This window comes from Ambystoma mexicanum, chromosome 10 (assembly GCF_040938575.1).
Source record: "Ambystoma mexicanum isolate Mex_15411 chromosome 10, UKY_AmexF1_1, whole genome shotgun sequence".
NCBI lineage: Eukaryota > Metazoa > Chordata > Amphibia > Caudata > Ambystomatidae > Ambystoma > Ambystoma mexicanum.
In genome coordinates, this window is record NC_090932.1 from 39,590,035 (window position 1) to 39,604,569 (window position 14,535).

General features: G+C 53.4%; 1 protein-coding gene across 3 annotated transcripts in view; it reads left to right on the plus strand.

Moving 5' to 3' along the window:
* The window catches only part of P3H2 (prolyl 3-hydroxylase 2), a 460,038-nt gene that overhangs the window by 440,830 nt on the left and 4,673 nt on the right, over positions 1-14,535 (plus strand). Inside the window, exon 15 of one of the 3 annotated variants that reach the window (XM_069617455.1) lies at positions 2,608-3,801. The exons of the other annotated variants lie outside the window; for them this stretch is intronic. Within the exon in view, the coding sequence (XP_069473556.1) occupies positions 2,608-2,625 (18 nt within the window). The 3' untranslated portion in view covers positions 2,626-3,801. Of the gene's footprint in view, positions 1-2,607; positions 3,802-14,535 lie in introns of those variants that run through there. 3 annotated transcript variants of the gene reach the window in all.

The following is a 14,535-nucleotide window of genomic DNA, read 5'->3' on the forward strand; positions in this document are numbered from 1 at the left end:
GGCAATATCAAGAGTATGTGAATGTGTTTGATAAAGGAGGAGCGGAACAACTACCCCCCCATAGACCATACGACTGTGTCATAGAGTTGGAACCTGGGGCTAAGCTACCATGTAGTAGAATATATGCATTAACGGAAACTGAAAATCAACATTTGAGAGAGTATCTGGATGATATGTTAAAGAAAGGGTTTATTAGACATTCTACATCACCCGTTTCATCCCCATTGTTTTTTGTGCCTAAAAAAGAGGGTACCTTGAGAACATGCATTGATTATCGTGCATTAAATAAGGTGACAGTTAAAAACAGATACCCACTCCCTTTAATTTCTGGATTGTTGGACCAAGTGAAGACAGCGGTGATTTACACCAAGCTTGATTTACGTGGGGCATATCATTTGATTCGGGTCAAAGCAGGGGATGAGTGGAAAACTGCATTTCGAACTAAGTTTGGATTGTTTGAGTATTTGGTGATGCCTTTTGGTTTGTGTAACGCTCCTGCAGCATTTCAATTTTTTATGCAGGAAGTTTTGAGTGAGTTTTTGGACATTTTTGTTATTGTATACATTGATGACATTCTAATTTACTCAAATTCACAAGAGCAACATGTGAGTCATGTACGGGCAGTGTTAAAGAAATTACAAGAACATCAGTTATATGTGAAATTGGAAAAATGTGCCTTTCATGTGAAAAGAGTGGAGTTTTTGGGCTTCATATTGACCCCAGAGGGTATAATTATGGACAAAAACAAAGTACAGGCAGTTTTGGATTGGCCCAAACCCCAGTGTGTCAAAGATATTCAGTCTTTTTTGGGTTTCGCCAATTTTTACAGACGATTCATTTCTAATTTCTCTCAGGTCGTAGCCCCTATAACACGACTATTAAGAAAGGCAACCAGTTTTTGTTGGAATGAGGATGCAGAAAAGGCTTTTCAGGAATTAAAGACGGCATTTACATCAGCTCCAGTGTTGCGACACCCAGACACGGATAAGATGTTTCAAGTGGAAACCGATGCGTCCAATGTGGCTATAGGGGCGGTGTTATCGCAGAAAGATTCAGAAGGAAGTTGGCACCCAGTAGCGTATTATTCACGAAAACTTACTCCATGCGAACAAAATTATTCCATTACAGATAAAGAACTATTAGCTATCAGAGCTGCTTTCCTGGAATGGAGACATTATCTACTGGGAGCTAAACATCAGGTGTTGGTTGTGACAGATCATAAGAATCTACAGTACTTTAAAACTGCCCACACATTGAGCCCAAGACAATTACGGTGGTCTCAATTTTTCAATGAGTTTGATTTCGTGGTGACTTTTCGGCCAGGAAAAAGAAATGGTAAGGCAGATGCCTTATCCCGTCAACAAAACCTGGACAACCCGGTATCGGAAACAAAGTCCATAATCCCTGCAGAGAAAGTGGTAGGGGCAGTAATTTCTAAATTGATGACACAAGTGAAACAAGCAATGCAGAATCAAAAGAATCTAAGTTGGGGAATGAGTAACCCTTTGGAAACATTTAAAGGGAATCTTCCTTACTATGATGGAAGATTGTATTTGCCCACTTTGGAACTCCAAAAGAAGGCTTTGCATTGGTGCCACAACTCCCCTTTGGCTGGTCATTCAGGGAGTAAAAAGACACAGACTCTAGTGGAAAAATACTTTTGGTGGCCGAATTTGAGACAACAGGTGATCAAATATGTGCAGGAATGTGAAACATGTGTACGAAGTAAATCTGATCATACAAAAAAGGCAGGGTTACTTAAACCATTGCCCACTCCCACTAAAATCTGGACACACATATCAATGGACTTTATTACAGACTTACCACCAGATGATCAGTACGACACAATATGGGTGATAGTGGATTATTTGTCTAAACAAGCTCACTTTGTGCCCTGTAAAGGAATTCCAGGAGCAGGGAAATTGGCGGAATTGTTCTTACAGCATGTGGTCCGCCTGCATGGGCTACCACGTACTATTGTTTCTGATAGAGGACCACAATTCACATCCAAGTTTTGGCGCGCTTTCTGTCAGATGTTGGGAATTGATTGTGCTTTGTCCACTAGTTATCATCCTCAGACGGATGGACAAACTGAAAGAGTTAATCAGACGCTTGAACAATACCTGCGTTGTTATTTACATGATGGTATGGAGTCGTGGGTTCGGGCATTATGGTTAGCTGAATTCACATATAACAATGCTGAACATGCATCCTTGGGAATGTCCCCCAATGAGTGCTTATATGGGCAGATACAGGAAATGTTGCCAGAACAGTTACCAGAGATTGAAAACCTTCCAGTACTGCAAGACAGAAGGCAATTAATTCTAAACATCAGACAAAAGGCGCAGGATAATCTTGAATATGCAAAACATCAATATAAAATGTATGCAGACAAAAAGAGAAGGGGGGCTCCTCAGTACAAGGTGGGAAATAAGGTGTGGCTATCCACACGCAACTTGTCGCTGGTAGGATCTCGAAAATTTGCTCCTAAATACATTGGACCTTATGAAATAGTAAAGATTGTGTCTGAGGTTGCAGTGAAATTAGACTTACCTAAGTCTCTGAAAATTCACCCGGTATTCCATGTGTGTCTCCTTAAACCTGCAGCACCTGGAACACGCATGAGGAGACCACCTGCCATTCACAAAAAGGATCATGTTGAATATGAAGTAAAGAAGATTTTGGATTCAAAAAGAAGAAGACAAGTGTTATGGTACCTCATCCAGTGGACTGGATATGGATTGGAAGATTGTTCCTGGGAACCTGCTAGTGCAGTACATGCACCTCGTCTGGTAAGAATGTTTCATGCAAAGTATCCAGAAAAGGCAGGTCCTGGGAAGAGCCCTGGAAGGGGAGGTAATGTCAGAAATAAAGGATTGTGGAGTAAACGAAAGCAGGTACGGAGAAACTACACTTCCCAGTAGGCATTGTAGTTTCAGGGGGCCGTTAGGTCACAGCTGCTAGTGATCTGCAATTAGTGCGGGTCTTCATAACGGCCGCTCGCCCATGCTTCAGTGCTGTTGATTAATGAATGGAGAGCACGGGCGGCGGCGGCGACGGCAGCAGGCAGGAGCAAAGCAGAAGGCTGAGAAGGCGTGAAGGAATCACGCTTGCTATGCCGTGTGAAATCTTGATTCCTGGGCTACGGCGATGAAGACTTGATTACTGCCTTATTCTCTGCAGGTCCGGGTCTGTCACGGATGACTCCCCGGGCCATAAAGCTAAGTGGTGCCTATGTTTATTTTACTTGCTGGGCTGCGGCGGTGAAAACTTGTTTATTGCCTCATTCTCTTCAGGTCCGGGTCAGTCACGGATGACTCCCCGGGCCATAAAGTTAAGTTGTGTTAAGTTTAGTGACTTGCAGAGATACGGCGGGGATTTTGGGAATCTCTGACTTTCAATGCAGTTATGTTTACGCTGGTCTGTGACAGTGATTTGTAAAATACAAATGATGCCCCCATTTTTGTGAAGCTAATTTTGCTGAATGCAAGAGAGATATTTTGTTAGTAAGCCTGTTACATGGATACTAGGTGCCTTCCCAGTGCATTGTTTCATGAATTATGAAGTATCTGGGTGGGACAAGGTTATGCACACAATATTGACAAGGCATGTTCTCTAATGCAAATGGTTTTCTTTGTATACGCACAAGGTTTTGTAAGGTTACGTGAATTCAGGAGTCAGGTCAGGTTGCAGGAGTAATAATTGAAGAATTCCTTCAATTAAACTAGGTGTTCTTATTTTGTATATGTCTTGTTCTCCCTTCCTTTCCTTTATTTATCCATCCCCTTTCCCTAACTCCGTCTTCCCCCCATTGGCTGCCACGTGGCTACCTGTAATTCTAAAGTCAGGCGCCCGTGCCAACCACGGTGGGAGGGGTCGATCCATTTGGCTTCTGTGGTTCGGGAGAGAGGATTGAAACCCACTCTCCCTTAAGTTCAGAGATCTTGACAGTACAGGTCTCCTCTTCCAGGGTACAGCCCTCCTCTTCCAGGGTACAGCCCTCCTCTTCCAGGGTACAGCCCTCCTCTTCCAAGGTACAGCCCTCCTCTTCCAGGGTACAGCCCTCCTCTTCCAGGGTACAGCCCTCCTCTTCCAAGGTACAGCCCTCCTCTTCCAGGGTACAGGTCTCGGCTTCCAGGGTACAGCATTCGGCTTCCAGGGTACAGCCCTCGGCTTCCAAGGTACAGCCCTCGGCTTCCAAGGTACAGCCCTCGGCTTCCAAGGTACAGCCCTCGGCTTCCAAGGTACAGCCCTCGGCATCCAGGGTTCAGCCCTCGGCATCCAGGGTACAGCTCTCCTCTTCCAGGGTACAGCCCTCCTCTTCCAGGGTACAGCCCTCCCCTTCCAGGTTACAGCCCCCTGCATCCAGGGAACAGCTCTCCTCTTCCAGGGAACAGCCCTCCTCTTCCAGGGTACAGGTCTCGGCTTCCCGGGCACAGCCCTCCTCTTCCAGGGCACAGCCCTCGGTATCCAGGGCACAGCCCTCGGTATCCAGGGTACAGCCCTCCTCTTCCAGGGTACAGTCCTCCTCTTCCAGGGTACAGCCCTCCTCTTCCAGGGTACAGCCCTCCTATTCCAGGGTACAGGTCTCGGCTTCCAGGGTACAGGTCTCGGCTTCCAGGGCACAGCTCTCCTCTTCCAGGGAACAGCCCTCAGCATCCAGGGTACAGCCCTCGGCATCCAGGGTACAGCCCTCGGCATCCAGGGTACAGCCCTCAGTATCCAGGGTACAGCCCTCAGCATCCAGGGTACAGCCCTCGGCATCCAGGGTACAGCCCTCGGCATCCAGGGTACAGCTCTCCTCTTCCAGGGAACAGCTCTCCTCTTCCAGGGAACAGCTCTCCTCTTCCAGGGAACAGCTCTCCTCTTCCAGGGAACAGGTCTCGGCTTCCAGGGTACAGGTCTTGGCTTCCAGGGTACAGCCCTCGGCATCCAGGGTACAGCCCTCGGCATCCAGGGTACAGCCCTCCTCTTCCAGGGTACAGCCCTCCTCTTCCAGGGTACAGCCCTCCTCTTCCAGGGTACAGCCCTCGGCTTCCAGGACACAGCCCTCGGCTTCCAGGACACAGCCCTCGGCTTCCAGGATACAGCCCTCCTCTTCCAGGGTACAGGTCTCGGCTTCCAGGGTACAGCCCTCGGCTTCCAGGGTACAGCCCTCGGCTTCCAGGGTACAGCCCTCTGCATCCAGGGTACACCCCTCCTTTTCCAGGTTACAGCCCCCGGCATCCAGGGAACAACTCTCCTCTTCCAGGGTACAGGTCTCGGCTTCCAGGGTACAGGTCTCGGCTTCCAGGGTACAGCCCTCCTCTTCCAGGGTACAGCCCTCCTCTTCCAGGGTACAGCCCTCCTCTTCCAGGGTACAGCCCTCCTCTTCCAGGGTACAGCCCTCCGCATCCAGGGTACAGCCCTCAGCATCCAGGGTACAGCCCTCCGCATCCAGGGTACAGCCCTCGGCATCCAGGGTACAGCCCTCGGAATCCAGGCTACAGCCCTCGGATCCAGGGTACAGCTCTCCTCTTCCAGGGTACAGACCTCCTCTTCCAGGTTACAGCCCCCGGCATCCAGGGAACAGCTCTCCTCTTCCAGGGTACAGCCCTCCTCTTCCAGGTTACAGCCCCCGGCATCCAGGGAACACCCCTTGGCTTCCAGGGTACAGGTCTCGGCTTCCAGGGGTACAGGTCCCGGCTTCCAGGGTACAGCCCTCGGCTTCCAGGGTACAGCCCTCGGCATCCAGGGTACAGCCCTCGACATCCAGGGTACAGCTCTCCTCTTCCAGGTTACAGCCCCGGCATCCAGGGTACAGCCCTCGACTTCCAGGGTACAGCCCTCCTCTTCCAGGGTACAGCCCTCCTCTTCCAGGGTACAGCCCACCTCTTCCAGGGTACAGCCCTCGGCTTCCAGGGTACAGCCCTCGGCATCCAGGGTACAGCCCTTGGCATCCAGGGAACAGCTCTCCTCTTCCAGGGAACAGCTCTCCTCTTCCAGGGAACAGCCCTCCTCTTCCAGGGTACAGCCCTCCTCTTCCAGGGTACAGCCCTCCTCTTCCAGGGTACAGCCCTCCTCTTCCAGGGTACAGCCCTCGGCTTCCAGGGTACAGCCCTCCTCTTCCAGGGTACAGCCCTCGGCATCCAGGGTACAGTCCTCCTCTTCCAGGGTACAGCCCTCCTCTTCCAGGGTACAGCCCTCGGCATCCAGGGTACAGCCCTCGGCATCCAGGGTACAGCCCCCGGCATCCAGGTTACAGCCCCCGGCATCCAGGGTACAGCCATCCTCTTCCAGGGTACAGGTCTCGGCTTCCAGGGTACAGCTCTCCTCTTCCAGGGTACAGCCCTTGGCAGCCAGGGTACAGCCCTCCTCTTCCAGGGTACAGCCCCCAGCATTCAGGGTACAGCCCTCCTCTTCCAGTGTACAGCCCTCCTCTTCCAGGGTACAACCCCCGGCATCCAGGGTACATCCCTCCTCTTCCAGGGTACATCCCTCCTCTTCCAGGGTACATCCCTCCTCTTCCAGGGTACAGCCCTCCTCTTCCAGGGTACAGCCCTCCTCTTCCAGGGTACAGCCCTCCTCTCCCAGGGTACAGCTCTCCTCTTCCAGGGTACAGCTCTCCTCTTCCAGGGTACAGCTCTCCTCTTCCAGGGTACAGCCCTCCTCTTCCAGGGTACAGCCCTCCACTTCCAGGGTTCAGCCCCCAGCATTTTGGGTACAGCCCTCCTCGTCCAGGGTACAGCCCTCCTCTTCCAGGGTACAGCCCTCCTCTTCCAGGGTACAGCCCTCCTCTTCCAGGGTACAGCCCCCGGCATTCAGGGTACAGCTCTCCTCTTCCAGGGTGCATCCCTCCTCTTCCAGGGTGCATTGCATCCCTCCTCTTCCAGGGTGCATCCCTCCTCTTCCAGGGTACAGCCCTCCTCTTCCAGGGTGCATCCCTCCTCTTCCAGGGTACAGCCCTCCTCTTCCAGGGTACAGCCCTCGGCATCCAGGGTACAGCCCTCGGCATCCAGGGTACAGCCCTCCTCTTCCAGGGTACAGCTCTCCTCTTCCAGGGTACAGCTCTCCTCTTCCAGGGTACAGCTCTCCTCTTCCAGGGTACAGCCCACCTCTTCCAGGGTACAGCCCACCTCTTCCAGGGTACAGCTCACCTCTTCCAGGGTACAGCCCCCGGCATCCAGGGTACAGCCCCCGGCATCCAGGGTACAGCCCCCGGCATCCAGGGTACAGCCCCCGGCATCCAGGGTACAGCCCTCCTCTTCTAGGGTACAGCCCTCCTCTTCCAGGGTACAGCCCTCGGTATCCAGGGTACAGCCCTCCTCTTCCAAGGTACAGCCCTCCTCTTCCAAGGTACAGCCCTCCTCTTCCAGGGTACAGGTCTCGGCTTCCAGGGTACAGCCCTCGGCTTCCAGGGTACAGCCCTCGGCTTCCAGGGTACAGCCCTCAGCTTCCAAGGTACAGCCCTCGGCTTCCAAGGTACAGCCCTCCTCTTCCAGGGTACAGCCCTCTTCTTCCAGGGTACACCCCTCTTCTTCCAGGGTACAACCCTCAGCATCCAGGGTACAGCGCTCGGCTTCTAAGGTACAGCCCTCCTCTTCCAAGGTACAGCCCTCGGCTTCCAGGGTACAGCCCTCGGCTTCCAGGGTACAGCCCTCGGCTTCCAAGGGACAGCCCTCAGCTTCCAAGGGACAGCCCTCAGCTTCCAAGGGACAGCCCTCAGCTTCCAAGGGACAGCCCTCATCTTCCAAGGGACAGCCCTCAGCTTCCAAGGTACAGCCCTCGGCTTCCAAGGTACAGCCCTCGGCTTCCAAGGTACAGCCCTCGGCTTCCAAGGTACAGCCCTCAGCATCCAGGGTACAGCCCTCGGCATCCAGGGTACAGCTCTCCTCTTCCAGGGTACAGCCCTCCTCTTCCAGGATACAGCCCTCCTCTTCCAGGTTACAGCCCCCTGCATCCAGGGAACAGTTCTCCTCTTCCAGGGAACAGCCCTCCTCTTCCAGGGTACAGGTCTCGGCTTCCCGGGGACAGCCCTCGGCTTCCCGGGTACAGCCCTCGGCTTCCAGGGTACAGCCCTCGGCATCCAGGGTACAGCCCTCGGCATCCAGGGTACAGCCCTCGGCATCCAGGGTACAGCCCTCGGCATCCAGGGTACAGCCCTCCTCTTCCAGGGTACAGCCCTCCTCTTCCAGGGCACAGCCCTCCTCTTCCAGGGCACAGCCCTCCTCTTCCAGGGCACAGCCCTCCTCTTCCAGGGCACAGCCCTCGGTATCCAGGGTACAGCCCTCCTCTTCCAGGGCACAGCCCTCGGTATCCAGGGTACAGCCCTCCTCTTCCAGGGTACAGCCCTCCTATTCCAGGGTAAAGGTCTCGGCTTCCAGGGTACAGGTCTCGGCTTCCAGGGCACAGCTCTCCTCTTCCAGGGTACAGCCCTCGGCATCCAGGGTACAGCCCTCGGCATCCAGGGTACAGCCCTCGGCATCCAGGGTACAGCCCTCGGCATCCAGGGTACAGCCCTCGGCATCCAGGGTACAGCTCTCCTCTTCCAGGGTACAGCCCACCTCTTCCAGTTTACAGCCCTCGGCATCCAGGGTACAGCCCTCCTCTTCCAGGGAACAGCCCTCCTCTTCCAGGGTACAGGTCTCGGCTTCCAGGGTACAGGTCTCGGCTTCCAGGGAACAGCCCTCCTCTTCCAGGGTACAGGTCTCGGCTTCCAGGGTACAGCCCTCCTCTTCCAGGGTACAGCCCTCGGCTTCCAGGGTACAGTCCTCCTATTCCAGGGTACAGCCCTCCTATTCCAGGGTACAGCCCTCCTATTCCAGGGTACAGCCCTCGGCTTCCAGGGTACAGCCCTCCTCTTCCAGGGTACAGCCCTCCTCTTCCAGTTTACAGCCCCCGGCATCCAGGTTACAGCCCCCGGCATCCAGGTTACAGCCCCCGGCATCCAGGTTACAGCCCCGCGCATCCAGGGTACAGCCATCCTCTTCCAGGGTACAGGTCTCGGCTTCCAGGGTACAGCTCTCCTCTTCCAGGGTACAGCCCTTGGCAGCCAGGGTACAGCCCTCCTCTTCCAGGGTACAGCCCCCAGCATTCAGGGTACAGCCCTCCTCTTCCAGTGTACAGCCCTCCTCTTCCAGGGTACAACCCCCGGCATCCAGGGTACAGCTCTCCTCTTCCAGGGTACATCCCTCCTCTTCCAGGGTACATCCCTCCTCTTCCAGGGTACAGCCCTCCTCTCCCAGGGTACAGCTCTCCTCTTCCAGGGTACAGCTCTCCTCTTCCAGGGTACAGCCCTCCTCTTCCAGGGTACAGCCCTCCACTTCCAGGGTTCAGCCCCCAGCATTTTGGGTACAGCCCTCCTCGTCCAGGGTACAGCCCTCCTCTTCCAGGGTACAGCCCTCCTCTTCCAGGGTACAGCCCCCGGCATTCAGGGTACAGCTCTCCTCTTCCAGGGTGCATCCCTCCTCTTCCAGGGTGCATCCCTCCTCTTCCAGGGTACAGCCCTCCTCTTCCAGGGTGCATCCCTCCTCTTCCAGGGTGCATCCCTCCTCTTCCAGGGTACAGCCCTCCTCTTCCAGGGTACAGCCCTCCTCTTCCAGGGTACAGCCCTCGGCATCCAGGGTACAGCCCTCGCCATCCAGGGTACAGCCCTCGGCATCCAGGGTACAGCTCTCCTCTTCCAGGGTACAGCCCACCTCTTCTAGGGTACAGCCCCCGGCATCCAGGGTACAGCCCCCGGCATCCAAGGTACAGCCCCCGGCATCCAGGGTACAGCCCTCCTCTTCCAGGGTACAGCCCCCGGCATTCAGGGTACAGCCCTCCTCTTCCAGGGTACAGCTCTCCTCTTCCAGGGTACAGCTCTCCTCTTCCAGGGTACAGCACTCCTCTTCCAGGGTACAGCCCACCTCTTCCAGGGTACAGCCCTCGGCTTCCAGGGTACAGCCCTCGGCATCCAGGGTACAGCCCTCCTCTTCTAGGGTACAGACCTCCTCTTCCAGGGTACAACCCTCGGTATCCAGGGTACAGCCCTCCTCTTCCAAGGTACAGCCCTCCTCTTCCAAGGTACAGCCCTCCTCTTCCAGGGTACAGGTCTCGGCTTCCAGGGTACAGCCCTCGGCTTCCAGGGTACAGCCCTCGGCTTCCAGGGTACAGCCCTCAGCTTCCAAGGTACAGCCCTCGGCTTCCAAGGTACAGCCCTCCTCTTCCAGGGTAGAGCCCTCTTCTTCCAGGATACAGCCCTCTTCTTCCAGGGTACACCCCTCTTCTTCCAGGGTACAACCCTCAGCATCCAGGGTACAGCGCTCGGCTTCTAAGGTACAGCCCTCCTCTTCCAGGGTACAGCCCTCCTCGTCCAGGGTACAGCCCTCATTTTATGAGGGAATTGTATGGCCAAAGCCCCACAATCTGGAGTATGGACCAAGAGGGAATTCCAGGGCCAAAGCCCCCATATGCTAGAAGAGCTCAGGTAAAAGGGAATTGCATGTCCAGAACCCTACTCTAGATAACCTCAACCAAAAAGAAAGACCTTATTATGATCTCATATATAGAAACCTCAAGCAGAAGCGAATTGCACGCTGGGAGCCTGATTACCGCAAGATTAATCCATAAGGGAATTATGTGTCCACAGCTCTGTAATAGGGACCTAATACACCAAGATCCAATCCTACCCCAGAGATGTTCTTCCAGAGGGAATCCCATTCTCCCGGTCCCACACCAGAGATGATCTGTCCAGAGGCAATTACATTCCCCAGGTCCTACACCAGAGATGATCTTCCAGAGATAATTACATTCTCCAGGTCCCACACCAGAGATGATCCGCCCAGAGGGAATTACATCCTACAACACAGATGATCTGCCCAGAGGCATTTACATTCTCCAGGTCCCACACCAGAGATGATCTGCCCAGAGGCATTTACATTCTCCAGGTCCCACACCAGAGATGATCTGCCCAGAGGCAATTACATTCTCCAGGCCCCACACCAGAGATGATCCACCCAGAGGGAATTACATCCTACACCAGAGATGATCTGCCCAGAGGGAATTACATTCTCCAGGTCCCACACCAGAGATGATCCGCCCGGAGGGAATTACATCCTACAACACAGATGATCTGCCCAGAGGCATTTACATTCTCCAGGTCCCACACCAGAGATGATCTGCCCAGAGGCATTTACATTCTCCAGGTCCCACACCAGAGATGATCTGCCCAGAGGCAATTACATTCTCCAGGCCCCACACCAGAGATGATCCGCCCAGAGGGAATTACATCCTACACCAGAGATGATCTGCCCAGAGGGAATTACATTCTCCAGGTCCCACACCAGAGATGATCCGCCCAGAGGGAATTACATCGTACACCAGAGATGATCCGCCCAGAGGGAATTACATCCTACACCAGAGATGATCTGCCCAGAGGCAATTACATTCTCCAGGTCCCACACCAGAGATGATCCGCCCAGAGGGAATTACATCCTACACCAGAGATGATCTGCCCAGAGGCAATTACATTCTCCAGGCCCCACACCAGAGATGATCTTCCAGAGAATTACATTCTCCAGGTCCCACACCAGAGATGATCCGCCCAGAGGGAATTACATCCTACACCAGAGATGATCTGCCCAGAGGCAATTACATTCTCCAGGTCCCACACCAGAGATGATCTTCCCAGGGGGATTTTCATGCTCCACGTGGGATACCATAAGTAATCTTCCAGGAGATAATTGCTTGCTCCAGGTCTGATACTAGAAATTACCTGCCCAGGGGCAACTGCATGCTGAAGGTCACATACCAGAGATCTGCCCTGAGGGAATTGGATACTCCAGGTCCCATACCCTGAGGTAATCTTCCAGGAGAGAATTGCTTGCTCCATGTCCCATACCAGAGATCATCTGCCCAGAGGGAATTGGATACTCCAGGTCCCACACCCTGAGGTAATCTTCCAGGAGAGAATTTCTTGCTCCAGTTCCCATACCAGAAATTATCTGCCCAGAGGGAATTGTATGCTTGGGGTCCCATACCCGAGGTAACCTTCCAGGAGAGAATTGCTTGCTCCATGTCCCATACTAGAAATGACCTGCCCAGAGGCAACTGCATGCTGAAGGTCGCATACCAGAGATCTGCCATGAGAGAATTGGATACTCCAGGTCCCATACCCGAGGTAATCTTCCAGGAGAGAATTGCTTGCTCCAGTTCCCATACTAGAAATCATCTGCCCAGAGGGAATTGGATACTCCAGGTCCCATACCATGAGGTAATCTTCCAGGAGAGAATTGCTTGCTCCATGTCCCAATCTAGAAATTACCTGCCCAGAGGGAACTGCATCTCTGCGTCCCATACCAGAGATCTGCACTGAGGGAATTGGATACTCCAGGTCCCATACCATGAGGTAATCTTCCAGGAGAGAATTTCTTGCTCCATGTCCCATACTAGAAATTACCTGCCCAGAGGGAACTGCATGCTGAAGGTCCCATACCAGAGATCTGCCCTGAGGGAATTGGATACTCCAGGTCCCATACCCTGAGGTAATCTTCCAGGAGAGAATTGCTTGCTTCATGTCCCATACCAGAGATCATCTGCCCAGAGGGAATTGGAATGTCAGGAACGATGAAGTCAAAGGCTTGCCCAAAGACGATTTCATGTTGTGACACCCACACAACAGATCCTCCACCCAGAGGAAATTCCATGTTCTGAGCGGCATTCCAGATGCAATTCCATTTTCCAAGGCCCCATACTACAGGACATTCCACCTGTAACTCATATTACAAATCCTCTGCCATAAGGGGATTTCATGTCGAAAACCCTATACCTGGGAACCTCAGCCAAGCGGCAATTTCTTGTTTTGACGCCATGCTTGAGGCTTTTTAAATAGAGAACTCCATGTCCTGGGTCACGGACTAGAGGAGATTCCATGTCCTGAAGAATCTCCGGCAAGAGGAAACTTCATATCCCAATCCCAGTCCTATAAGGAACCCCTTCCAGATGTAGTTCCACATCCTGTGACTCTCACTGGAGAAGCTCAGTCACAAGGAAATTCCACGTGTTAACCTTCAAACTGCATAGCTTGAGGCAATGCCGTGCCCTGGGGCCAATACCAAAGCTAAGGATTACAACATCCCATGGCTAACACTACACTAGGGAACATCGGGGGATGGAAATTCACATCGCTGAGGCTCCCACTACACTAGGGAACTTCGGGTGATAGGAAATTCACATCGCTGAGGCCCCCACTACACTAGGGAACCTCGGGTGATAGGAAATTCACATCGCTGAGGCCTCCACTACACTAGGGAACCTTGGGTGATAGGAAATTCACATTGCTGAGGCCCACACTAAAGTCTTAGCCGAAGGGAAATCCTGTGTCCTGTGTGGAACCAAGATGGAATTTCATGTGCTGAGCCCCACACTTAGAGGGGGAGGATGGTCCATATCATGAGCCCTTTTAAATGGTCACTAGTCCGAGAGTGAATTTCCAGACTGAGCCGTTTCCTCTTTCAAGGACCTCAGCCAGGTAGAGCTTCCAGAGTCAGAGTGCCTCCATGAAGAAGTTATGTGCATCCCTGCACCAGTTTTGGGGGTGGACCCTGTGACAATTCACAAGATGTTGTCACTTCTCCCCAAGGGGGTGCCCCTTTTCCATGAGGCTAGGGAGGTGCAGCCGCTACCCATTAGTCCCCCTCGAGGAGGTTTAATACGGGAGGACCTCATGGGGAGGGACTCCCCCACTGGGGATAAGGACAATCACCTGGGGTACAACACATTGATGTAACATAGGAGAGAAAGCCAAAAGTACTAGGAAGAGCACAGGAGACATGAATATCATTGACTGTGCTAACACTGGTACAAGGTGGCCCTGAGGAGGCATGAGGATTAAGTCGTTAACAGAGACAAAGGACTTTTACAATCTGCATGGGAGGAACTGGATGCAAAGTATAAAAAAAAGGAACAAAGGACTATCAAATGTGTCGAGCACGGCAACAGAGCCGAACACAGCCGTCAGAGGAAGCAGGTGTAGCCAATCTCCAATGTGGGGGATTCAAATCATGCTGGCCGACCAGTGAGAGGCCGACGTGGAGAACGCTGGCGAGCAGCTGTGGGAGATCACTGTTGGGTCAGCCAGTGCAGACCCAGGGACACGACCGAGAGAGGGAAGCAAGCTGAGCCATGTGGGGAGACGCTGTGCTGCAGATCCTGACAAAGAGCCAACAGAGCCGATCCCAGTACCAGGAAGTGCTGGTAATGTAGCAAAGCCCCGAGAAGGTAAGGGAAGGCACATGAGACACAAAGGGGATGAGGGAGTAGGCGGGAGAGACACTCAAACAACTGTGCCTCATCCCCAGTGGGAGCGAGCCAACTTTGTGGCATAGCCAGTCTCAATCGTGCCTCAGGCATCATCTTCCTTGTGTCAGTGGCAGACAGAAACCCACTGACCACCAGAGAAGGGCCTGGAACCCAAACACAAATGTAGAGAGCATAAGAGGAAATCTTCCTTGTTCACAGTGGGAAAAAGAGAACCACTGACCACCAGAGAAGGGTCTGGGACCCGAAAGCAGAAAC